Source organism: Lonchura striata, chromosome 6 (assembly GCF_046129695.1).
Source record: "Lonchura striata isolate bLonStr1 chromosome 6, bLonStr1.mat, whole genome shotgun sequence".
NCBI classification, from domain to species: domain Eukaryota; kingdom Metazoa; phylum Chordata; class Aves; order Passeriformes; family Estrildidae; genus Lonchura; species Lonchura striata.
In genome coordinates, this window is record NC_134608.1 from 49,590,994 (window position 1) to 49,618,946 (window position 27,953).

A 27,953-nucleotide genomic window follows, 5' to 3' on the forward strand; every position below is an offset into this window, starting at 1 on the left:
CTAATTATTTTACAAATCTCTAGCTGTACTTAATTCTACAGTTTTGGAAAAGCCTCCTATAAAAATAATATGTAAGTCAGGGCTCTGGGGAAAACATTGTGTCGCTGCAGATTGATTTGACTTTTGCTGATTTCACACAGCTGCTGACAACCACGCTGCTCCTCGCTGGTTTTGCTCCATTGCCGAGTGCTTGTGCCTGCTTATTCTCACTAGCTTGGAACCAGGCAGCTACAACATGGCATTTGCCAGGAGCCTGGAATGAGGCTGTGCTCCCCCTGAAACCCTGGAGCAGCCTTCTCCTGCGGTGTTCTCCTGGGCTGGTTGGGGATTTCACGAGAATGAAAAACATGCTCAGGACCAATTTACTCCAAACTGTAAAAAAAAAAAAAAAAAAAAAAAAAAAATCAACATCAACATTCAGGTGTTTTATCTATTTGGATGATAGAGATATTAATGCAGAACAATTAAAATAAATCTAAATGTGGCATCTTTGTGGGGAGAGAGAGAGAATGTATTAGGGTTTTTTTGCTGGCTGCTGACACCTTACAGGGAAACAGTCCTTAGCTTCAAACCAGCCTGAGAAGATTTTACTCACTTGAGGTGGTGGTTTATTTTTTTTTTTTTTTTCCAATTTTTTGACATGAGAGTAAAATATCATTTGTTTTTTCATTATCATCAATCATCGTGGTAAAGTGTGGGTGAGTAGATATTTCTGCCTGGGCTGATAAATTTCCATGACACTCTTTTGCTAGGCTGAGAGTACTAATAAATAAAAACTATTCCATTATGGGCAGATCTAACATTTATTTAGCAAAGCGTTCACTTTACTTAGCTGTAGATGTGTATTAGTCTAATATTTTACCTCTTGTAATCCAGCGCCAGGTTTGGGAGCAGTCAGGGAAATTTACCGCGCATGCAGAGTTTGCTACGGTCAATACAGAAGCCACCGAAAGCAAAGCCCAACTGTTCCAGCAAAGTTGCCATAGTATAGTGATACCTAACACCAGTGATTTATGGCATTGAGAATATACTACTGACTACTTTAATGTGAAAAAGTAATTCTGGCAGTAAGCGAGCCAAATGGACCTACACCAAACCAAACCTTTACTGTACGAGTCAAATTTTCCCTGGTTAAATTCAAGCACATATCTTCTTGAACCAAGGCCAATACTGTTCCAGGTTTGTGGCCAGCTGAGTCCTATTACAGAATTGACCACATGCAAATTCTTGGGGCTTTCCCTATATAATGTAACTTGAATGGACTAAAGTATATGTTAATAAAATTGAAGTATTTTTATGATTATTTTTATTAAGAACACTACTGCATTCAGAATATTAAAGATGAACTACAAGTGCTTTGTGTGGACAAATACCAATAGCTAATGAAGAAATTATTAGTATGAAAGCAGTACCTTTATTCAGTCTCTACAGATTGTTACCTTTTTTAGCTGTGACAGTTTTGATGGTCATGTATTGCTCAACAAATCCTCTATATTTTCTCTGGTTTTAAGCAGTTTGTATAAACTACATGTATTATTTATAGAATTAATGCAGTTCTTTTATGGAAGTCAGATCTTTCAAAAAGTAATGATGAGTTTTCCTTAAGCCAGTGAGCCGAATGTTTTCCAGTTTCTTGGTTGCCTTGCAGAAATGACAATGCTGTCCATATGATACAAACAAACAAGTTCTGACAGTGTTTAGAGTTCTTTCATTATCCTATCAGTACAAGATGGAAAAGCATTTAAAAATTGAACACTAGCATAGATTCATATGTGTATGTGTTCACAGTACCTAGCCTGGCAAACTTCATGGTCTGAATGGGGCTCTGAACTCTTGGAAAAGGTCATGGAAGCCAAAAGGTGGTGGATATTTGTGCACACTCTGAGGCCAGGAAGAATTGAAATGTCATGCAGTTTTATGGGAAAAGTTTAAAGCTGGTGATGGGATGGCATTATAAATACCTGTTTGTTCCGTTTTCATGTTTAATTCATTGTGTGTGACCAGATGTACTTTGCTTGACAGTAAGGAGAATGGAGAAGATGAGATAATGTGATGTATTATTGTATTCTGACATAATTCTAAGCTTCCAAGTGATCAGTGAAGTGTTTTAAAATATGAATAATCTCTTACATCCAGCATAATTCTGTTCTGGGCATATTTTAAATGAGAGATCTGTCTTACTGGGCTCTTTAATGACAGAAAATCACCATTTCACAGTTTTGTAAGTGCTCTGTCTTGCTTAATGTATTAAGTAAAGGAACAAGCTGAAAGAATGGGAAGAAGGCTGCACTGCTAATGTTTATACTTATCAAAGAAATTAATTGCTTGAAGTTTTCTTCAAAGAGTTGAGATATTTTTAGATGGACCTATTCTACAACACAGAAACAAGACATATGTCAGACAGAATTTCTTCCACAGTTGCAAATGAAAAATATCAAATCATATAAAGGTGCTGGTACTAGATTTGCACACCCTTAAAAATGTTCCTTGTCTTAATGCAAAGAAAACATATGTAATAAAGTTTAAATGCAGCAGAAATAAATGCAGAATATGGGAATAATACAGACATATCGAACAAAGAGCAGAATAGCAGTTATGTGGAAAATAGTTTTGACATTTGAATAATAAAATATTGTAAAGTTAACAAAATTAAACAGTAGTAAATAAAAATATTTTTAAATATATATGGTATGTAGTCACTACCCTAATAAGTAAAGGAATTTAAATTCAGTGAAATTCTTATCTCCTGTTGTGAGGGACCAGCATATATTATTTCACTGAACAAAACATGCACTCTGAATTAGATGCATGGAATGTATAAACTAGCAGCAGTTCTAAACGTGGGCCAAAGAGCTGTCAGGGCTTCCAAATGATTCTTTCATAGTAGTACTTCTGATCCCTTAGTTTCTAATACATTTAAAAATAAGCTACATAACTTATTTTTATAGTGCCAGGAACTTTGCAAATAGAACCAGTGCAAAAGCATTACCGAGCTGCTGGAAATTTTAAATAATTCTTTGTAAATGCCCTAGGTTAATTTAGATCTCTGAAAACACATTAGGAAATTAAGCTGTAATGTGAGCTAATTCAAATTTTAATTTGGCAAAAAGAATGATCCAGTCACATAGTTAATGTAAATAAGAAGCATAACACAGAGAAATTAATGAGGTTTCCTTTCGTTGAATCTTAAAGGAGGCAGATAATTAGCTTCTTTTGTTATTATTGCTGCGGAATGTGGCATTGTCTTCGAGGTGTAATGTAACTGCTGCTTGCGACGTGATGCGTTCATTTGTCTTTTCCTAATAGTTCTTTACATTAAACTCTTGCAGGATGAAGCAGCTCAGCCACTGAATCTCTCAGCCCGACCCAAAACAGCCGAACCTGTCAAATCCCCGACATCTCCAACGCAGAATCTCTTCCCAGCCAGCAAAAGCAGCCCAGTGACAGTGACGAACAAGAGTGGCATCCCCAGCCCGCTCAGTGGATCTCTGGGAAGAGGATCCTCTCTAGGTAACTAATCTCTCCTGGGAAAAGGAGAAAGCAGGCACGTCTTCTGCATGAAATTCCAGCCTGAGCACCCTTAATTCTGGATTAAGTAGATACTTGGGTATATATTTCTGTTTAAAATTATAGTGAAGCTTTTCAAAGAATGATTGATTGCCCAAGTTTTATGAGAGTATCCAAAGAGATGCATCAGTGTGTGACAAACACAGGAAAGAAATACATAATGTAGGCAGTACATACAAATGTACACAGATAAGTAAATAAAGATAGATATATAAAACTTATAAATAAAGGTTTGTGTGTATATCTCTCCTAAACGCATCTACTGGGTGTAAATACACAAAGTTAATCTTTAAATTATGACTTCTGGATCAAAAAAATAAAAAAGAGACTTTTGCACACACATGGAGCCTCACCAGATATTAGATATATTGTTTTATAAATAGAGATGGAAAGGCATAAATCCAGACAGTTTATGTTATGATTTCATCATGTTTTTGTTATTTGATCATATTTTTGTCATTTGTTCACCCATCTGTCAGGATTTTGTTGATTCATATGGTTACAGCTAGGGAATTTTTGACCTGTGTTCAAGATTCTTTAAGCTTATTAAGTGATGAAACAAAATTGTTCTGAAAACTATGTATGAAGACTACTTTAACCAGTCAAGAATCAAGAGCTGCAAAATGTAGATGATCAGCCCTAAAGTTCAAATAGTAAATTTTAACAGTGACTAAATACTTACTACAGACCACTTATTCACAATCTGTAGCTCAAGTGTACTTGTAAAATATATAGAAACACTTGTGAATAATGAATAGATATGTTAAATACATATATTAAATATATAAAAATTATGGGTTTTTTTCCATTCCCAAACACTTGGGAACATAATGATCTCTGAAAGATATTTTCTGTAACTATCTAGATACTCTACCTGTCAATTTATTTGCAACTATCACTGCATTATCTTACATTAGAAAGTGAAATATCAATCTGAAGTCATAGACCATTCAAGGAAAAGGAACATAGAAGACAAACAGTGCCTAAGGTATAAATATTTTTCACTTAAAGTCATAAAAACATATTGTCTCAATCCTTAACTATAAAAAAGACAGGAGGACATTATCAACAATCAGCAAGTCATGTAGAAGTTTTTGCTACATGTACATGATTATGAATCTAAATCTCTTTAAAAATCATGCAAATATGTTTCCCAATTTCTTTAGGGTTCAGAATGGAACTTAGTGGCTGAAATGGTTCAGAACATTGCAAATTTGCCTCAGCAAGAACAATGGTTGTCTCACAATATATTATTTTTATTTTGGAGAGGGGCGTTTCATTCAGATAGAAATCATCACCAGTCCCATCACTTGTTGGGATAGAATGAAAACCTCACAGCCTGCATCCCTTCTTACTTAGTATTAAATTTAGCATTTGGTTCCCAGGATAAAGTGTGAGAAACACTTAATACTTTTTATTTTAAAATATTTTATAGTACTTTGAGGTTGAATTTGCTGTATTGTACTCACCTGAACTCCAGTGAAATGAAAATAATATTAAAATTATTTTTGAAGGTTAATTCAAAATCTTAGCCTGTTTGGGGTTTTTTTGGTTGTTGTTTTGGATTTTGGTTTTGGTGGGATTTTTCACTGTTTCTTTTTCTTTTATTTTATTATTTTTTAGTAGTAGTAGTCTGTCAATAAATACACAAATGTAGCAAATTCAGGGCTTTTATAAAATAAATTTTCTGACCGGGCAGATGCACAGGTAACACACAAACTGTGACTGATCAAAATTCCCAAGCTAGAATACATATGCACTAATCTACTGAAGTATAGAGAATACTTCCATGTAGGAGCAGGTGGATCTCAGTTTTGTTGCAGCAACAAAAGTCGAAACAGTCACAAAATAATTGCTGTCTTTTTCTCTCAAATCTAAGTGTCTGGGATACTCATCTTCATGAATGCATTGTAATATGTAACAGGAATGCTTGCCTGGGTTTGATGCTTGTTTAAAAGTTTCTTCCTGTTCAGAGTGCTAGAAAGAAAACTTTTTTTTTCTCAACTCATTTAGAGATTTATACTCCTGTTATGGTGATAAAGACCTTTGTCCCAAAAATGTAAATGTTAGTGCTCTTTCTGAAATAGAAATCCAAATGACTAGAGTGATGGTTCTCTCTATAAAGAAGTTCTAAGAACTGACATGGAGTTTCATGGCCTAGTAAATGAGATTTTTTTCCTTTGTTCATTTCATTAATTATTTTTACTACCTCAAAATGTTTGCAGTTTAAGTTTCAGAATACTATTGTCTTAAACACAAATTTAAATTTGAGTCCATCAGTATGCTCAGATGGCTCAACATCAGGTTATTCCAAGACCTCAGTGGATGTATTTCTAACAAAAAAAAAGAAATGCATGAGTTTATCAATCAGTTTAGAAGAGTAATTCAGCCTTCAAACAGACAGAAGTTGCCACTTCTCCTCTTTCTGCAGATGTTGGCTGGGTGCAGCTCTAAGAGTGTGAGAGCAGAATTCTTACCCTGGATTCCTGTTTGGATAATTACCTAAATAAAATGTGTTCTCTCTTTATAGATATCCTTTCCAGTCTTAATTCACCTGCCCTATTTGGGGACCAGGACACAGTAATGAAAGCCATTCAGGAGGCTCGAAAAATGAGAGAGCAAATCCAAAGGGAACAGCAGCAGCAACAGCAGCCTCATGGTGTTGATGGAAAATTGCCCTCCATGAATAACATGGGTCTAAACAACTGCAGGAATGAAAAGGTAATGTCTCCCATTTCCCCACAGTCTGTCACTGACTCTTCCCTGCAAAATAGCTTCTTATCTTTATGTGAAATTTCTTTTTAGAGCATTTAGCCCTCTCTGATCTCATGTTAAGTACACCTTTGTCACTTTGCAGTGCAGTGCTACACACGTCTCTAGGTGTACATGACAGCATTCACTCCCATGGTCCTGTGCACACACGTGAGGAAGCTGTGAGCCTGCACATACAAACATGGAGAAGGGCTTGGTTGGAGCTTCCACTGTTCATGGTCTAGATTTTGAATTGTGCTTTTGAGAATGGCTTTGATTGATAAATATGGCTAAAAAGCCAGTTCTGTGCTAGCATGATGGAGTATTACAATGCCCGTGTATAAATTGAGTGTGCTTGCATCTGTGGGTCAGGTGCAACAAGGTAATTAGGCTCCAAACAGCTGCATTTGCTCTCAGTTGCAGTGGAAAATTAGAGATTAAACATTCTCTGTTGAATCTTCAGTGTTGAACCACTGAAATCAGGTGGCTCACTAGAGTAAAAGGATAAATGAGAGAAAGTTTTGGGATAACAGGACTGGACCAGCACTGGACTGAGCAGGACATGATCCAACTTACAGAACGGCATGTAGGAAAGGTAAGGAACAGTTTCTATCAGCAGTCAGAGGACAAAGAAGACAGTGACAGTTACTAGCAATACACAGATTGATGCACAGCTTCCAGATTAAGGTTATACACCAGGCAGAGCAAAACAATTTTTTCTTTTACTTGCAAGTACAGCAGAGTGAATCAGAACTCTTTCACAGATATAAAGAACATTCTCAAATGCCATCTTTTGTGAGGAGACTTTTCATTGGTGGCACTTGCAGCTTTCAAAACCTAAGGATAAACCAGCAGCAGGGAAATCTGTTGTTAAGTCTCTTGGTGACCCTATGTAATCCTGCTGGATTTATTTATTGCAGCAGGTACTACAGAGCCATTAAGGCAGGAAAAGCTCGTAGTGTGCTCTGGTTTTACCTTTGGTGTGCTGGTCTGTTATCCTCGCCCCGCAGATGTGAGAAAAGGCAGAGGCTGCAAAAGAATGGGATATAAATCAGTCATTTTCAATTATGCTATATCACCACTCTTATCCTAAAGAAAATAAAAGTATTAATTCAATCATGAATATTAGGAAAATGTATTTATATTTTATAGTAAGTATAAAATACATTAAAACCAGAAACATTCTTTGCACAAACAGAATTCTAGAACACTCTTCTTTCCCCCTTCACCCTCTGCCTTCCAATTTTTACATTATGATATACTTCTTTTACTCTGAAAATGATGGGCAGAATGATCAAAATGGAAGTGGGGAACAGGAATGCTAGATCACTTCAATTAGAAAAACATAATTTTGAAATAATTGTATGCCAAGAAAACTGTGTATAGTTCCTGTCATAATCTCAGTGAAGCTTTGATAAGAGTTGCAATTTTGGATTGGTTTCTTTTGAAGAATCAGAACCCTGTGTTTTCAGGACCAAATTTTCAGAAATTGGCTTCAGGTAATTAGACTTGTAGAAATGAGTAGCTGGAAGCTGGCACCAGAAAAAGATGACAAATTAATTGCCTGCAGCTGGTTGAAAAAAGCTATTGAGTTCTGGTCAGTTACTGGTCTTCAAGTTCAGATAGTTGGTAATAGTTTGTTGTGCAAATGATTGCGCTCACAAAATTATGTACATAACTTCAAAGCCTGGGCTTAGGCCTTTTTGAAAATGTGTCATTTAAATCTCAGAAAGCTTTGTATTTGGTTACAGACACAGAATTGAAAATTGCTTGTGTTCATATTCTGCTGTTCAAAAAAAAAAAATCTACAAAGCTTTCGAAGTGCTCACAGAGATTCACTCATCAGAAAGACCAAAACAAAAACATCCAGCACTCTGGGGCCCAACACTGTCATTTGCCAAAGTATTAAGGTTGGTTTATACTTCTGAGATGATAGCATCCTGTGGAGTTATTTGAGCTTGTGAGCTATTGTGGGTTAGGATAGGCAGGTGAGCACCACACAGCCACTCCCTTCCTTCCATTAATGGGATGGGGAGGAGATTCAGAAGGCTAAAATTAGAAAATTTGTAGGTTGATTAGTACATTTAGTAAGTATGGCAAAAGCTGTGCATGTAAGCAAAGTAAAACAGGGAATTAATTGACTGCTGCCCATTGCCAGGCAGATGTTTAGCCATTCCCAGGAAAGCAGGGTTTCAGCACAAATAAATTCTGTGGGAAGACAAATGCCAAAACTCCAAACATTTCCCTTTCCTTGTTCTTCCTCCAGATTTTATTTCTGAGTCTGATGTCATATGGTGTGGAATATCCCTTTGGTCAGCTGGGGTCAGCTGGCTGGGCTCTGTCCCCCTCTCAGTGCTTGGCCCACCCCCAGCCTCCTCTCTGGCAGAGCAGCATCAAAGCCAGAAAAGGTCTTGCTGTAGAAGCCCAACTTGGCACTAAGTGAAACATCCCTGTGTTATCCAGCTCTGTTTTGGTCACAAACCCAAAACTCAGCAGCATGTGAACTAAGCTTATCTCTGAGCCTAAAACAGTACAATGCACATGAGGCAAAAAAAAATCACTCTAACAGAGTAGAATTTTTCTGCTCCACTTCAGGTGGAGCAAAAAACTTCACTGTGGTCTGACTGGGGAAAGGGAAGAGTAATGGTGTCAGTCATTTTACAGAGGTTTTTTTTTTTTTCCCAAAATTTTTTTCACTCATTTTTTCAAAGTTTTTTTTCATTTTTCATTCATTTTACAAATTCTGGGCAAGGGGAGAGAGTTAGGAAAATGAAGAAAATAATTTACAAAGCTTTGACCATGTAATAGAAGCAAAAGCAAAATCATACCAGAAATTCATTCATTTAGAGGATATGACTTTTTTCCTGTCAAGCCATGTTTACCTTCAACAAAAAAAGAGTACTTAAACAAAATCTGCATTGCTTCAGCTACTTGTATTTATTTTAGTATTTCAAACTACCGTCATTGCCTAGAAGATTTGCTTTGATTTAATGCTCTAAATGAATCTGAAAATGTTATATAATTTATAAGATAACTGACATTATTTTAAAAAGAATCAGATCCTATCTTTTTTGTACATAAAGCAGGAAAATGCTGACAAAGATGCTTCATAAAAATCTTTGTATAAAAAATATAGGTAGAACTATGATTGGAGAAAAATATATGAAGCCAAAATAAAATAAATACAAAATCAATTACCACAACATATTTGTATCCCCACAACCCCATTTACTTCCCATGAAGCATATTCATTGAGATCTGAGAGTAAGCAGAATTTAATATAACATTTTAATGTTTATATTCCATTCTTCATCTTTTGTAGATTTTCAGACAACTGTGTATTTGCCGTAGGAAAGCAGAATTAGACCCCAAAATAAATGACATGAGTCATTGCCTACTTCCTGGGAATCATGGTACTTTAGCACCTCTTCTAATGAGCCTTTTATTCCTTTCTTATCTCTAAATCAAAGTTTCACAAGTTGAATCCACATAATTTATCCTAATATGGACCCACAGTTTGTATGCAAAATGTGCACATTCTTAAAAACGTGTATTATTCACCCCTGGAGATATTACAGTCTATTGATCAAATCCATATTTAGGCACTTGGATTTGACTTGATAAGCCATAACGACCCCTTTGGAGGTTCTGCTCTGCTGTATTTAGGGACTGTTAAGTGTGTGGATTATTGAGACAATAGAGTGTAACAACTCCTCTGGAGCTGTTACACTTCATCATGTATATGAAGCTCCTGCACACATGTACAAACTTGTACAAAAACACTTCAGGAAGTCTTTGTAGGAAAAGTCACTAGTCGTGCATAATCTCCTTCTGGCTGCCCACAGCCCTGCAATGGCTCCAACATTGTACTCTTATTTTCCTAAAGGCAAGCAATGCTGCATTATGCTGCCATCAGGTTTTGCCAGCTTTTTTCTCCCCATGCATTCAGCATCAGAGAGAGAACAACTGCAGTGGCAGGAGTCACACTGTCTGTTCTGTATGTGCAGGAGATTTCTCAGACAATCACAGAGGATCATTTTGTTACAAGCATCCTTGCTATGAGTCAGTTCTCAACTCTGTTAAAAAACCCCAAACACATAGTTAAGCAAATACTTTCCCAGTTCATTCTGCATGCAATTCTCTTTTGCCTTTTACTGAAATGAGTCCTGACCACTCTTAAATTTAGAACATGAATTAGTTGGTCATTAGGGCCTTGTGGATTTCTTATAAATCTTATGAATATGTGGTTTAGATTTGCAGGTACTGATCTCTTCTCATTTCTATTTTTCTTTTAAGAAAAACTTGTATTTTCATTTTCCCCTTTAGTTTCTTCTAACAGACTATCAATAATTAGTAAATAAGAGATCAATGCTTATATTTCAGTCTGCAGTGAGATATGAGTGAAACTATAAGCATTTTTAATTGGATCTTATTTCTGTTGGTTAAACCTTTGTTCTACTTGTAATTAAAGGGTGAGTACCTAAAAATTAGGGGGGAAAAAAGGGATAGCAGTAACAACAGCAGATGACTAGTTTTGCAAAGTTACTTCTTCTATGGTATTGCCACTCATTGTGGCAAGTTCTGGTCTCACTGTAACTTAAGAAAGGTCCTGCCCCCCACAGCTTACAATTAGATATGATGTAATTTAAGTATTTAGATGCTATAATTAAAAATCTAGAACTGTATAGAAAGGGAAAAAAGAAAGACATTGATTTACTTGTGGAACTGTTGGTGTGGTCTCACTTTCTTGCAAGAATATAGGCAATTTATTCAACTCAGTGGGAGTGTATTCCATCTGTCTAATGAAGACTCTGATTCCTACAAAGAGACACTGCAAAGTGTTTTTTTCCTGACTACGTCATCCTGCTCAGCCAAGAAACCTTTCCCTGGGGACTTTCTGGGATGTGGAAGGACATGTTGCATAGAGACAACCACTTTTCAGATCCATCATTTTAGAACAGACAAGTGGCAGGTCTAAGTTAAACACCCTGGAATAGGGAAAAGTTTCAAATACAAATCCCAGCAGTCTTCATACTTCTTACAAAACAAATGTCCTTTATACTTGACTGTGAATCTGCTCAGTTTAGTAATCTACTTGTGGCTGTACATAATATATGTAAGCTATAACTTTTTTTTTTCATTGAGTGTTCAAAGTTAATTTCCTAAAGCCATATTTGAACACCAGTATTTTAGTCTGAAAATTCTGTATTAAAAAAAAGAAAAAAAAAAAAAGAAAAAAAAAAAAAAACAAAACAAAAAACCCAGTTTGTTTCAGAATTTTTTGAAATTGCAATAAATTTGAAATTTCCTTTTTAGTCTTAGGGCTTATCCTAGTTACTTAGACATGTGTCTTCATTTTATACCCATTGTAATATTTCCTTAATAATTTTGAAGGGAAAAGAGTGACTCAAGTAGATTTTTTTTGAAGTGGCTGCAATGCAGGAGCCTAAGTCCCACTGAACTAGCTCTGAAAATTTTGCCCCAAGGCAGACAAGCAGATTTGTGGCTGCATACACAGTAACATTCTATTTTCAGTGGAATTCAGCAACATTGTGTCCCTCTCCAGCTCTTTTTATGATAATTTGGACAATTCAGAACTTCAGCTGATGTAATACTGCCCCCTTTTATTAGAACTGGAAAACATGCTGGACCTTAAACATTTAGTTTTTTAGCTGGAGAAATTCTGTTTATTTATGCTGTTGCTTCCAATATTTGAATATCATGCCAAGATAAAATAAAGGCTGACATCCATATGCATTTGTAACAAAGAATGGGGGGAAAATAGTAATGATTCCAAGCAATATTTTTTTTCAGGGTGTATTGTGTGTGGTATGACTGGACTTCTTAGGCAGCATATCCCTTCAGGGAATTCCCTGCTATTTTTTTAAGAAGTTCAAGGTGTAGATAATTTCTGCTTTTGTATGAATGTCATATGTGTTTGCATTGATTTTCTAAGTGTATTTAGGAGCACACTGAGCATTGTCATTTTTGGGTTTCTTTTTGGTGAGTTATGATCAGGAATTAGATGCATTTTTGAATAGCTCAGTGGTTTTAGTATCTCTCAGATAAAGGTAAATATTACAAGGGATTTATGCTTTGCAACTAGAACTTTTGAAATTTAATTCAAAGCAGAACATCTTGGGAAAAAAAAAATTGCTGTGTCTCCAACCATATCTTTTAAGCAGAAATGTTTCAATTATAAACTAAGAAGGAAAATGACTAATCTGACTTTGAATATAACCCTGAAGCCTGTAATGTATCACTAATTTTTGCAGATATCCCAGGAAATAAAAACAGGTCAGACATTGTACCCATTCGTAGGGAAATGTTTTATCTGGTCTCTATCTAAGCAGTGAGAAAGGTTTTGGAAGCTGTGCACAGAGGGGTCAATCACAGCCATAACACTGGTGCTCAGCTCCTGAGAGTTATGGGGGAAAATACCAGCGCTAACATCAGCCCCTGCAGAAGAACACAGCCCCATTATCAAGGCCAGGTTTGTAATGGGAACCAGGTGCAGGAGGCTGTGGCTATGAAATCTTGTCAGGGCTGTTCCTCCAGCCCCAGAGATAGAAATATTAAAGCTGCTCATGAATCGTTGACTTTGTCTGTAGGTACCGTGCGACGCGGCCTTTAGCTGATCGCACGCTCTTGCTCAAACGCTCTTTTCACCTGTGTACTCACACTCGTGCCTATCAATGCACCTCCTAAATTTATTTTTTTTTTAGGTTTACTTTGTATGCTGTGTGTGGAAAGACATACAAATAATGTATTTGAAATTTGCACATTAAAAATACATGTTCACTGAAACTGTGGAACTGACAGGTAAAAGACAAAAAGAAACAGTGGAAAATCTCTGGCATATGTAGGTCATCTAAATTTGCAGATAATTTAGCTTTGGTGACAGCTTATATATCCCATTTACATCTATAGAAGAATTTTCTGTGCAACCTTTGTTTTTAAAACTTTTGCTCAATTACCTTACTTTCCAAAATTGTCTTTATAAAATTGATAGTTTGTGCATTTCAGTTCCAATGCATTAGATGTACAGTGAAATTCTTAGTCCCTCAAGTCACGTAGAGGCTGATTAAAATAAAACCTAAAGTATTTTTTCTATTGATTAAATTATCAAAATTAATTGAGTGAAAAATATGCAATCTTTGCAAACTCTAAATCATGGAAATTTTACTGGACCATAAATTAAAAAAAAAAAAATGACCAGCCCAATAGTGATGTACAGATATAAGAAAATAAAAGAGAACATACCTAAACATTAGCAACCTATATGAAACATTATTATTTAAATGACTATATACACATATATAGAGAGGCATACATGTGTATACACGCATGTACACACACTGCAGAGTCTAGAAACTTCTTATATTAGGTGAACTTTTAAAGTATTTAATGTCTTCAGTTCAATGCCAAGAGTGCTTGGTAACAAAATACTCTTTCCAGGAAAGAAATCAGCACAAACTTCTGGTATCAAGAGCTATTTTTACACTTGAATATTGGCTGCTAGAGGTCTTGCCACTACCTGTGCTTAACAGCATTCTTGCTGAAAAGTTATGATTTTTTTATTTCTGTTGTCAGAGCTGCTGGAAGAGGTTGTCTCACTTCAGGTTTTAGACCAAATTAATAATAGTGTTAATTATAATTATGATGATCGTGATATTAGTAATAAAATTGCCTTTCCAGCTTCAGAAAAAAAATCCAAATACACTTCTCTTGCATGAGGTATTTCATGTGAAAAGGATACAAACTTTGCCCCATTTTGGTCTACTCCCTTAAATTTCGGAGCTACTGAAAATTCAAAATGAACAGAATTAGATCAGAATTAGATTGAAGTATGTCTCAGGGATGTGTTGAAAAATTTGCACAAACCAACAAGGATATTTTTTTCCAAAAGATGATGTTCTGCCATAAAGGATAGTGTCTTTCTGATGGCTGTAACAGCATAATGATCTTCTTATATACAATACATTTCCCAAGCTACTCAGGAGAATTTACAGATATCTACTGAAATTTATTCTGTGCTTTTATTATGCTTCTCCACAAAACAATAAAGATAGGTTGAAAATTATTGTTCAAGCATAAATTTGCTAGAACAAGAATATATTCATTGATTTAAATTGTGGGTCAGAATGGCAGCTGCACAATCCTATCATATCACTTCCTCAATTGTCCTGAGAACTACAGAATACATTTGCATATTGTTTCACACTTAGATACAAGCAGAGACATTCGCAAAAGTTTCTTCCATTTTTTTCCAGGCTCTGTGTATTCCTCTAAGCAAATTTGCTGCACCAAATGCATTGCCAATATAACTCTCTACTGCAGCAGATAAAGTACAGCAAGGATAAATTTGGATTGCTTTCCCTGATACTTCATTACATTCTAAAATTAAAAATGTCTCCCGTTTCTCAAGTGTCATTAGGCTGCATCAATAGGTATGATAAATTCAAATACACTCCCTGTTGTTTAAGGATATTTACTAAGCTGCCAGTTTGTGGGATTATACAATAGTTTTTGCTGGCTTAACTGTTCTGCTTCAATCAAAAGAATAAGCATGCTAACACGTAAAATTGTCTTCATTTATCTCATTAAAAGACTCAAGCCAATAATGTGAAACATTGTTTGCAAGTGTTTGTTTGAAATTTGATTAATGGAGTTAGACCATGCTTAGTCCTTCTTTTATTTCTTTTCACAAATATTCATGCAAATGGGGTTATATTTCTATGAGTGTATTTCCATTTGAACATGGACATTTGTGCACAATTAGGCATTTGCACTTTATGCCCAAATTGTTCAACCCCTCTTCATGGAGGCTTTGATGTGGCACCCACTGACCAAATGAGGAATGCAGTATCAGGGAGATCTTCCAGCCCCTGATAAAGTGTCAGTGCTAATTATAGATCTTTACAGCAGCTCCCTGAACTCTGCAGCAATTTAATCTAGGGCTGTTGAAGGCCTTGCTGCACTATCCCTTACCATTGCCATCTTCTTCCTACCAGTGGTATGCCAGAGGCAGATTCATGGGTTTTTCTATGGTGTTGGGGCTTTTGGATGCAGGGGCTGATAGACTGAAGTTAAAGCTTTTTGTTACCTAGAAAGTATTTGAGCTGAGAGAATTCCCAGTTGCCTTTCCTTTTTTTTTTTTTCCCAGGCAATTTAGGGCAAAGTTGCATTATCATTGAGTTGGGCACTGAAAACAATGTCATTTATCTTAGGCATCCAACTACAGCATAAATCAGAAGTAGGAAAGCACTGAGCATTTAAGTGCATAGCTCATGCAGAGCTCTAAAAAGTTGGATAGCTAAAACTTTGACACTCATGTATAGAAATCGCTGAACCTCCAGGGGTAGTTTGAAAAGATAAGAAATACTCTAATTTCTGCATTAATGTTCACTGCACATAGCTTGTTCATCTCTAGTCACATAACACTAACTCCACAAACAGGTCTATCTCAATTGGAAATGTGTAACAGGGTAATAAATGATAGTCAGCATCAGATTGCTCATATTAAAATCTTGTTCAAGTCACAGTAAGCTGTTATAACACTACTTAAAACCTAAAGTATGCCTAACCCACAAGCTGAAATTGCCCAGCTTACATCCTGAAAATCTACAGACAACATTAATTTCCCACTATTCCACTTTTATGCCTGTGGCCTCTAACATGTTGCAAATGCTTCTATAAGAAAGGCTAGAAAAACATATCAAATTTCTGTTCTATTCCACTTGCTGACATTCATTAACTGAGGGAGAACACTGAGACATGGTTTTGGAAAGATCTCCTCTCTACCTCCACCCGTTCCAAAGCAATTTATTAAACAGCCAGTAAGAGAAGTGGACACTTGTGGTTTAATGTCAGAACTGTGCTGATCAGTAGCTGGGTGCATGATTTCACTGTTACCTTGCCAAGGGCTTCTTGAGACAGCAGGCAGTGTGAGCATTCTTATCTCCCTGCCATTTTCTTTGCATCCTGGAGTTCAATTGTGAAGTAACACTTTCCTTATATGCCTCCTATTTGGATGAATTGTCTTTTTACATACATGGAGACTCTTTGTGCATCCCACTTTTCCCATTTCTAAAACACAGGAACACTCTTGGCTGTGATTTGAATGCTGGTACATTTGTTTTACATTCTGTTTAGAAGCCATCATTGGGAGGATGTGCATTTGAGCTGTACACAAAGTGAGTCACTGGCTCATCAGGTACTGTCAAATTTCTTGGTCTGTCAGAGGTTCATCAGTTTGTCAAAATGTATTCAGCTGCCAGCTCCCTGCCAGAATTTTGTTCCTTGAGCTCTTTGAATACTACAAATAAGATTAGGTTGTATGGCTGCACTATTCCTCCCAAGGGATTCCCCTTTAGCAAGGGATTACCTGCATGACGTTTGCATAACTCCTGTGTTTTATTCCCCAGTGTCACACTACAGATCCCACTGTGTCATCACAGCGCCTCATTGAGGAAGAGTATGTCAGCTCTTACTTAGGGCTTCCATGCAGAAAGGACCCAAAACTTAAAAATACAAGGAAGACCTTTTCCTGTAGATCTGCTCCCACCCTCTTTCATGCAAGGATTATTTTTCCTCTTTCGCTGCAAGGAGCAGTCTGAATTGGAATGTTCACAGTTACAAACTGACCCTGTGTAGACTGGGGTGCCTATCAGTGTTTGCAATAACCAGCACATTCTGCTGTGCAGGATATCCATTCCATTCAGTCAAAAGTCACCCATAGTTTATCAGGATGTACTCACTGGCAGGGACGGGCAAAAGTCCTGAACTGCAGTAGGGGAAGTTTGTAGTGCATGTGTGAGTTATCCTACAAGGGAAGGTGATGAAGTGAACTCCTTGCTTGGTTTAACAAGTGATTTCCCTTTCTCCCCACCTATGCCATGTTACTGGAGTTACATGTGCTATAAGAACATAAAGAATCCACTTAAAAGGGCAAACAAGCACCCAATTTCCTGGTTTTGACCCCACTTAAGTTCTCCTAATGCAAAGCTTTTGCCATGGTAAGGATGCATCTCAGCACATGTGCCTCTGAATCAGGGCCTGCATTACTTAATCATCCTTCAGCTGTTATGAGATCCCAGTGCTGCAGTATTAGGAATGCTCCTAATGTGGTGCAGCCTATGGTTTGGGTAGTGGAAGTCTCTATCATTCTCTTGTCACAAGGCAGAGGGGGAAATTTTCTTGCAGTGATTGCAATGATCTATTACTTTGTGTCTCCTTTCCTTTTCTCCCTGCTGCTGCTCTTTCCTATTGCTTAACTTCACCCTGCTTTTGCTGGTGCCCTTCTAGTGTCTCAAGAGATGAGCACCTTCATTGCTGTTGTGTGTCACATCTTAATTAACTAATAGGACAGCACACAATTTCCACATTAGAATTTCCACTCATAATGTCTCACGCTGTGAAGAGTTAGTGTTACTTCACCTCTTTTTTGTTGTTTTGTGGGTATGTTGTTTATACAGCTACATTCTCGTTGCTAAATCAGCCTTAGATTTGACTTCACAACTAAGCTAAATGCTGACCATTTTCCATAAGCAAAATACACAATTTATCACGTTTTTGATTGCTTGGAGTAGCATAGGAATGGAGATAAAATTGAAAACTTCATTGTGAGTTATCAGTCACATTTTTTTTCTTTAATAATTCTATTTTGTAACTGATGACAGAACTCATTTAGGATCAGACCATTTTAGGCTGTGCTTTGATAGAAACCAAAGCAGTTACAGCTCCTGAGATGAAGATCTTTAATAGATTTGAAAGGCAAGAGCTATCTCAGTCTAGCACGCTGCCTCTCCAGTGCAAAGAGGTTCTCAGGAGCTTTAGCTGCAGCTTGCTGCCTGCTCAAGGACAGAACTATTTGAGCAATTCTGCTGTAAAGGGCTTTGAAAACAAAAGCTTCCCCTTTTATTAAACTGGAACATTTCACTGTCTGATTTTTCACCGTGACCTCACAAATAGCTAAATCAGATGTTTTAAAGTTCTGTGGACTGTTTGTGGGGACCATCAGGTCAGAAGGAGAGGTATGGGACAGAACTTCATTCCTGCATAACATGTCCCTGAAAATGCACTTTGAGTGCATTGCAGGATAAGGAATGAGAACGAGGGAGAGAACAGATAGGAATGTGAAGATCCTATAGTTTAAATGGTGGATTTACAACCAGATAGCTTCCAGAGTATATAGCTCTTTCCTTCTTTTTTTGGCATCATCCCTTTCAGTTCTCCCAATATATAATAATTTGAAATTCCTCTTAAGTCTCCGTTTCTAAACCCTAAGAAGCAGCAAACCTGAGCCTTGCTGTTTGCATTCTTCTGATATCAAAGCCTCCTATCCCAGCGGGGCCCTTAGCCATAGGAGAGGTTTGAGGGAGGAGGAAGAGAAGTTTTTCCTTCTCAGCTGCTGCACCAGATTGGAGGGTGGGGAGGAGAGAGGGAGCAGACACAGTTTTTAATATTCAAAATGGAGGCTGGGGGGTGATTGCTGTCTGAGGCTGACATGCTGCTGCTTATCACTGTTTCCCTTAGCTGATGTGACAGTGGGGCTGGAGCTGGGTGGAGATTGGTACCTGCTGATGAAGATTAAGCCCATCCTCTCAGGGAGTCAGGGAGAGCCTTGGTCAGTCTGTTTTTGCAGAAGCTCATACCCCAGACATCTTGTACTACAAAGCTAGCAGTACAAAGATATTTTTGTTTACATTTAAAAAGCTGTGTTACAGATTTTCAGGAAGTATTTATTTATTGAAATTAGCTGAGCAGGAGAATTAGCTAAACAGAGATGGATTTAGAGATCAGCACAATGTAGCAAGATTAAAAAACCCTTTCCATCTGAATTAATGAATTTCAGGCTGCTTTTCATAAACTAGTTTTTCAGAAGTCATTTATGAAGCCCTGTATAAAGAATTTTTAAAGGTAACTTAATGGGATGGAGAAAAGGTTTAAAATTATCTACAGGGGCTGTTGCAGGAGATATTAAATATTGATTTATCTTGGAGTAAGAATCATACTAAAGAGTGAGGCTTGTAGTCAGATCAATTTATCTGGAATACAAACTATATGGTTGTATTTAGTACAATGTCAACATGAATCTTAAACAAGTAGATGTGAACGGTTGATAATTTAATCTAAATCAATTGGCTTTCCAAATCTTCAATTAAAAAAGAAATCTGAGCAGTTCAAATTGAACTTCTCCTAAATGCTTCAGGTGGTTTAAAAAATGCTTCATTTAGTCAGTCATGCTGGATCATAATGCTTTTCTGTGCATCTTGTTGTAGCTAGGAACAAAAATATATAGTCCAAGACAGTCTACAAATCTCACGCTTTTAATACTTCATACTTGAAATCCCAGTGTAAATAGTTCAAGTAATCTGGCAAATAACACTGCAAGCAATTTGCTGCTACTTGCCACTGCTGCTGCACTGCCAAGGTTTTGGTAATAATATAAAAGTTGGCTCAGATTGTTCTTAACCACCTAAACCTGATTATGCTCTGTTTTCAGGCATAAAGAGATACCAGTATGCCAGCTAGTGGTACTGGGTAAAACATTTTTCAGTGTGCATAACAGTCCATAGGTCTCCAGTAGGAAATCCTTTATCCAAATGTGACATTAAAGCAGGATGTCTCAGATAATTTAAGTGTTACATTTGCTTTTGTTTGTACTGTTTTCTTTAAACATATTCATTAGAAAAGAGCAGAGCCTTTAATGTTCCATGACTGAAAAATCCATCAAGCAGATTTATGGCAGGGGCAGTGTGGCATAACAGCCAGTGGACTGGCCTAATGTGCAGAAGTCCTGGGTTCAGCTCTCAGCTTAATCATTGACTTTCTGGGTAACCAGAAGATAATAATTTCCCCTCTCTGTGCCTGAAGATTCAGTTAACAACCTCCATTTTAGAATTATTTGGGTATTACTAATGAGCAGTGGTAAGCATTGCAATTGTCTACATATATCATAGTAAAAAGCTCCAAAATACTGATTGCTTCCCCAGAACAGTATTGTTCTCTTTCCTGTGAGACAGAGCTATAAAACCTGATCACAGTTATAAAGTATACAAGTATACAAAGGAGTAAGGAAAGTATGAGACAGGAAATTCCCTCTTACAGATTGTATTTATCCACAGAACACCAAAGAATCTTCCACTGGAATGAGAGGCTGAAATGTTCCTTCAGTGAATTTCATGAACTTTTCCATATATGTCAACTAGAGTGGGAGAATAAGGATACGGGAAAAGAGAGAAAAAGTGAATTTTAAATGCAGAAAGATGTGGTAGGACCCAGCTTATGCTTACACTGAAAATAAGGTCAAAAATAGGTCTTAAGTGGGATGTAAATGGCTAATTTGTGGGTGAAACCACTACTTTGGCAACACCCATTCAACGTCGGCTGTTAAGGTATAAAAGCATTTTCTAAATTGTATTGTTGCCTGGAACTGAAGAGTACTTAATGAAGATCTTATCTTGAAACTTGAGGCAATTTTTTCACAATAAAAACAAAAAAGGTTTATAAAATTATTCTACTTTTAATGAAAAGCTAGAGAATGGATTTGTGCCAGTGGCATTAGCCATAGACTAGCAGTTTTCTCTTTATATATTGCAGCAGAAAAACACATTATTTTTTTTTCCACCCATACATAGGTAGTAATTTTGCATTTAGGTGCAAGAGTTCCTGGATTCTGCATGGAAAAAAATGCATAGCTTTCAGTTATCCTTTTAAAGTCCTCTGTCATTATTTTGATTCATAATTCCTTCATGGAAGAGCTACTCCTTCCAAGACATGTAAATCTCTTCCAGTTTCTAGGAAGTACATATTTGCCTGCATTTGCATGTGGGATCTCCCAAAGAGAGACTTTATCCTACTTTATCAGTTGCCTTTTGTTTTTTGGGCTTTTTTTTTTTTTTTGGTTTGGTGAATGAGCAACCTGGTCTAATGGAAGATATCCCTGCCTGCAGCAGGGGTGTTAGAACTAGGAATAGATAATCTTTATAGTCCCTTCCAACTCAAACCATTCTCTGACTATGTGAATTCATAGCCTTCATAAATCCAGTTTGGGCTGCTTTTGCCTTGAGTATAAGTTTTAAAAATATAAATGCTGAATAACTTAATTCTGATTATGTTAGGGAGATCAGTCAGTAAATACAGCAATTTCACAAATGCAGAGTTATTCCTTCACTTCAGCCAGGATATTGCTAATGCAAGGTCTTGTCTGCTCACATCTATCTTTACAGAACTGTGCTCTTGGCTGTCTATTGTTTTATTTTTAAACAAGAATAATTCTTTTTACCAGGAGGTCTTCAACCTACCTTTCTCAAAGGGAAAAAAGAATGATCAGTAAGAAGGATAAAGCATCTTTGTGCACCTGGAAAAGACCTGTTTAATTCTTATTTTCAGATTCTGTGTGCACATAGGAGCTCCACACTTTGGCCCTGATTCAATCAAGTGCATTTAGTCCATTCTTCATATACTCCCCTGGAGTGAAGTACTGATTATCTATGTCCTTGAGGCCTCTGCTGGACTGGAGTGAAAGTATTTGGCACCTTACAAGATTAAGGCCTATACGAGGCTGCAAGAATTTGCAACTCACTGTTTGTTTTCTTTGTTTTTTGTTTGATTTTTCTTTCTTTTCCTGGTTGCATGAGGATAAAGACAGGAGGCAGCTGAGGGGTACATTTATATTATCACAGGCATTACGTGCATCATACTTGATATTGTAATCATGCAAACAGTAATCTTGCCTTGACATAAACAGTAAGCAGCACTTTTTCTTGAGGCTGAAATAATCACAGAAAAAACATGGCAGTGATGGAGGTACAAGAGTAAAAACACTGCATAATGATGTTATTATCATTGTTCTTTTGTCACCCATCCTTACACCTTAGTGATATGATCCTTTTCTCTCTGAAGATAACAAAAGAGGTCTGAATATAAACAGAGCAATATATAAGCAGCAATCATAAAATGCAACCTTGAAAAAGTGTACTTAAAATGCTACCAAAAAAAATCATCTTCATAAATACAGAAAAAGCCTACTTAATCTTTGTATGCATGATATGCAATTATATATTTACATCCAGCACAAGGCAAGGCATATACTTGAAAACAGTAGCATTTGGTGGGATTTTGCTAACTGCCTTGATTGCATTTCTAATTCCAAATATGAATATGAACATTTAAGCCCAAGTGTCTTTTGCATCTCCAATTTAAACTGCTTTCAGGTGTCTTTCTGAACACAGGGTGGAACAGGCATGTCTGGAGGCTTGTGTTGTTTATAGAGGTAAACAAAAGGGGTGGGTACCCCCAGTGACTCATTTGTGATATCTGGCGTTAAATATCTGTACTGCCAAAGCCCTGAAGGATTTACCCTAATGGAGATACTCAAACCTACATTTACAATACACAATACTAATCATGTTCAAAGGTTGCTGTAACAAAATGCAAATAAGTTGAGTTCCTTAACTGAAAAAATACTGGCAAATAGAGTATTTGAAATATTTGCTTTTATACTGTTCTAACTACTAGCCATGTGTAGAGTAGGAAAAGTTGCATTGATTGAGAGTTGATAATTGATTATTACATCATGTATTTGAGGTTTATCAAGGTTTTTCCAGCATTATCTGAAGGTGTCCAAAACTCTGACATGTGCCTGTCATAAGGAACAGTGGAATCAATGGACTGGAAGTATTTATGAGAACATTATCTGTCTTTCTCTTAGCTTTTATAGGTTTAAAATTAAACTTATAAAAATCGGTTTATATGTGCTTAAATTTGCATATTATTCACAAAAGAGCATCAGATTGCTTCTGAAGATCTTTGACCAGTGACATGTGTGCATACCTGTCTGGATGTGTGTTTTCTGGATGTTTAAAAAGACCTTTATTGTCCCAACTCCCTGAGTGGATAGCAGCTGCAAGCAACATCTTTGTGCTGTTGAGGTTTGCAGAACACCGCAATGAAATTGAAATTGGTGACTTCTTTTCTCCATTTTTTTTTCCTTTCCAAAAAAATTGTTGTGCTGAACCTAGAATAGTTTGTGCTGGTTGTTTCACTGCTGTGGCTTCCTGCTAAAACTGGGTTTTCAGCCTGGAATATATTACTAGGTGATTAAGAGAGAAAGAGATTCACAGCTTTGAGCTAGTAACCAAATTCTGTTCTGATTCTAATGCATGAGAATACCTTCAATGAAATTTAGTCACAAGCATAAAAATCTGGGGAAACATGCAGATATATGTACAGAATCTTCAAATTGTCCAAATTTGGTAAAAGCATTTTTGTTCATTTTTATGGCATTTAAATGGGTCCATTTTAAAATTCTTTATGAAAATGAGGCCATAACCAACAAGGTCCAACCACCTGCTAAATTAAACTTAAATATAGATATACATTTATTCCTTTGTAATATTTAGCCTAGGAAAAACCCCTTTGTTTTGTCATATCCTTGCATTTTTATTTGTGTAAATCAAATTTTAGAAATTTAAATGAACATTCCAAAGGTCCATGAGTAGCTATTGAATTGCTTCCATTAGTCACTTTACAGCACAGAAAAAAAACAAACCACAGTCCTGCTATTTTCTAGTAGAAGGAAGGATGTCAATTGTAATTTGTGTTTATTTTTGTCTGTCTCTCAAAAATGCACATGTATGTGTTTAATTAGATGAAAATGTTGGGGTTTTTTTAATGGTTGTGTTCATATTCCTTCTAATTACAAGGTAGATTATAGATTTGATCTATATCATTTACCAGCTCTTCCTTAAATTTAGCAATGTTACAAAAGAAAATTAACTTCTCTCCCTAGAAGGCTCCCAGTTAATCATCTGTGGAGTTGGTCAGGAGGGAAGGGAGTAACAGAGAGGACAAGGGGATTTCTCTTTGACTCAACAGTTGAATAGCTTACACTCTGGAACATGAGGTTTGATTACCTTAGCATGTGTTACTACAAATGTTATTAACAGTCATAAAATTATCCAGCTTTTTTAGAAACAAGTGACAGACCAAGCTTTGGACTCTTTCTGACCCCTGGCAAATTCTACAGCATTCATAGAGAATTATGCTAAGTGTAAAGTAGTAACTCCTTTTGTTTGCTTTTCATTTACCAGCTGCTAATTTAATTGATTGTCCCTTTGTTTTTTAAGGACTAATCTCTCCTCAGCCTGTGGTGGAATTTCACAGTTTGCGTGATTTTCTTTTTCCCATTTCCTTTTTAAGTTTACCTTTTAGTCAGTATGTAATTTTACTGTAGGCTGCAGCCTGAGTTTACTGCTGAAACAAAGAGTTAATCACAATGGTCTCAGATGCTGCCATGCATGATGCCTTTGTACATGAATAAAAAGTTGGAAACCGCATGAAAGCAGTAGTTGGGTTACCACACAACTGGATATGCTTAAGTCTGAACGCTTCATAACTCTAACTACTGGGGAGTTGCAAACTTATAAATAACCTTGCAATTGGTTAAAACCATATTAAAACCATATGAACAAAGACATAAAGCATTTGGTTAAGGGAGCTCAGTAAATGCAGTAATCCTGTTGAAAGTAATCTAACCAGGGCAGATCCATAGCTTAGGAGTCCCTGCAAGCATGGCAATAGTTATGGAGATGGCAATATTTCATGTGCAGGAGGGCATAAGACTCTCCTTAGGTGGATATTTGCTTTCTTAGATGTGCTATCAGTTCTTTTTTTTTTTTTTTTTCCCTTTAAGAAGTAGTTTTGAATTGATAGACTTCATACTAAAAGCAGGCTTCCATGCACTGATGTCTATAAACATCTTAGTATCTGCTGAATGCTCCTGATCATCAGAGAATTCATTTAAATCCTTCTTATTTGTGTTCAAGATCAAGATGGCTACTGCTCACACTAGCTGAGAAGAAGCTCTTGGAATTCTGATCCTTAAAATCAGGCTTCCAAAATAATTAGCTGAAGACAGTGTTTACAAGTAGGCTATATGCACTGGTATTTACTTATCTGGGGATATTTTTTGTGGCTTTAGCCCACTGGTTTCTAGACTAGAGTTTTTTCTAGACACTTGAAATTTTGATGAAATTGCGAGTCTCAACTTTGACTCCAGAACCTGGTTCTTAAAAGAAGTTTCATAATGTGACAATCACTGTGAGATTCTGTTTCTGAACAACTTTGGAGTATTTTCTGCTTATGATGGTCCTGCCCATGTCACACTGTCACATGGAAGCCAGCTGAGGCTTGCCAGGCAGGCAAAGAAAGTTTACTGTAAACTCCCTGTTATCTGCTTTTAACCTCTTACTTGTCAGTTATGCTTTAAGATGGAAGAATATATTTAAAAGGAGACCTATGGCTTCTCTCTCCCCACATCTTTTCAAGCAAGCTGTTTGCTTTGAGGCACTGCAATGTGATACAAATCTGTAGTCTGTTGCAGGGATGCTGGTCCATGCTGTATGTTCAGTATTCAAAGATATTACTGGAACAGTTTATGGACAGCATAGGGACCTTCAAAACCTGGAAGTAGCAGTATTTCAGGGTGAAAAATCACTCACTGTGCCTCTCTTGGTCCCTGAGATCTTGAATTCAGATGTTTCACTTAGAGAAAAAATAAAGAAAGGGCAGGTTGTGTCAACATCATAGGTGTCAGCATATCCTTCAGTCCTAAAACCTGTAAATCCTTGGAAAAGGATTGTACCTTGTATCTTGTAATATCTTAAAATAACAGCATTCCTACAATAAGTTTGCCTGCTTTGCTAATTTAATTTCTTCTGCTTTTTGGAGCAGCTCCCAGTGCTATGAGATTGAAAATGGGTCCTAGGAATTCACCACAGTTCTGCAAAACCAAGGGCCATGTTTTTAATTGTAACAATAGTGCCACTATTGTGTTTATCTCCTCTGCTATCCAAAGAATTCCAGAAGTTGCATGCCTGCACACCAGTGGGATGATTGACATTGTTGTAATAAGGTTAATGTTTAAACTTCCCACCCGTAATAACTAAAATATCCAGAGATAAGGCTGAAAGTCAATTTGTAATTATCCCTGCTGTGCCAAAACGTTGCAAAAGATTCTAAGTGGAGGGTAATTTAACTTTTCAGTCCCAGCTGTTAAAAAGTAGTAAGAAAAAGGTGAAAAGCTTGGGGCATTTGTATCTTGAGTTTTCAGGGAGGGGGAAAAAAGGAGTTGTAATTCCTCCTCATTCAAACTGGGAATAATTTTCTCTGTATTCTACTGAAAATGTCCTTTTCATCTTTTGAATACATTAAGTTGTTTGCTGGTTGTTTACTGTCCATGGTACATGAAGGGAATAGATCACAGTTAGCAAATAAGATACTAGAACGTTTAGTATAGAATAATTTAATTGAAATACATTCCATACATAAAGACAACATGTGATAATTATTTGTAGTTATTCTAACTAAAGCACTGTCCTCAGAAGAAATAATATCCCTTCAGTCATATGTTCTGTGGCTTCTGTGAATGACCCATATTAATTTGATTTCTAGAAACTGCCTCTTTAAATTGATGTTGGGTAACTGCTTCCATGCTAGACTATTGAAATAAAGGTATTACATCATTGTCCAAACACGTCTACTTCAATAAAAGTATTTGTTTGCAAAAAAAGATATATATTTTAAATCTTTTACACAACGATCAGTATGCATGCCATTTTCCATTTCAGGCTAAGCATACATTTCAGATGTGGAAAAAGCAAGCATGTTGAAATAATTTGAGGCATGGGTATAGTCAGATCAGTCTTGGTAATCCAGAAGGGAGGGGTGCCCAGTGTATTATTACGTTTCATATATTATTTTTCAAGAGATGGATGCAATCAGTCATCTTCTCGCATATGGTTTGAAAAAAAAATTGTCTCGCTGGCAAGTAAACTGTTATTTAAGTACACAATCCACAGTACTACAGAAACAGTTTTGCCAAACTTGTCCAAGTATTCTCACATCCTTAAAGATGGTATAAATATCATTTATGGCAAGCAGTTTACTTCAGACTATATGGAATGCCTTCCTGCTCCCCTGATCTAAGTGTCCCAGTTTGCATTATGGCCTTTATTGCTTCTGTTTGATGGAGTGATCAGTAAAAATTTAATGACACTATAAAATAATAAAAATGTCATTAATTTACCACGGATTCTGGATGCAGTGGTTGTAAAGTTACATTAATAAACAGAATATTTTTTACAACAAAAAGCATTGTTACATGGGAACGTATAAATAACACACATAAATTTAAGAGCAATTTTACTGTTAGCACACACATTATTATGGAATAGCCAATAAGTGTATAAAACATAGTATATAAAATTTTATGAAAATATACTGTGCACATCAAAAATTCAGCTTTTATCTAAGTGCAGAGAAAAGCCATTATTGTGTGCTTACTGTTTCATTGCTGTTCTTTCACAAGATCACAATTTTATATTTGTTTCTAGTCATTTGAAGTTTGCAGCCTTTTCAGAGGCAGGGGCTAAGGCTTCCTTTTGCTTTACTCCCCACTTCACTGAATCATTCTTCTTACCTTCCACACGTGAAGAAAGAATTGATACTTTCTGGCAGAACGTGACGGAAAAGTTGCTAATTTAATGCAAAGCTAAAAATAATGCCCAAGGGGTTGCAAGGCTTGCTTGGCGACGCTGGAAATAAGGGATAACTATCTAGCAGTCTAT

General features: G+C 36.6%; 1 protein-coding gene and 1 long non-coding RNA gene across 17 annotated transcripts in view; one reads left to right on the forward strand and one right to left on the reverse strand.

Moving 5' to 3' along the window:
• Positions 1-27,953, forward strand: part of SOX6 (SRY-box transcription factor 6) — a 371,444-nt gene that overhangs the window by 306,811 nt on the left and 36,680 nt on the right. For all 16 annotated transcript variants that reach the window (XM_077784277.1, XM_021525593.3, XM_021525597.3 and 13 more), the window contains 2 exons: positions 3,330-3,510; positions 6,098-6,288. In XM_077784277.1, coding sequence (XP_077640403.1) covers positions 3,330-3,510; positions 6,098-6,288 — 372 coding nt within the window. The remainder of the gene's footprint in view (positions 1-3,329; positions 3,511-6,097; positions 6,289-27,953) is intronic.
• Positions 344-27,847, reverse strand: LOC110468054 (uncharacterized). Its single transcript, XR_002464985.1, has 3 exons — positions 27,806-27,847; positions 7,294-7,347; positions 344-372 (listed from the first exon to the last, which is right to left on the reverse strand). It is a non-coding gene; the product is annotated as an uncharacterized LOC110468054 (long non-coding RNA).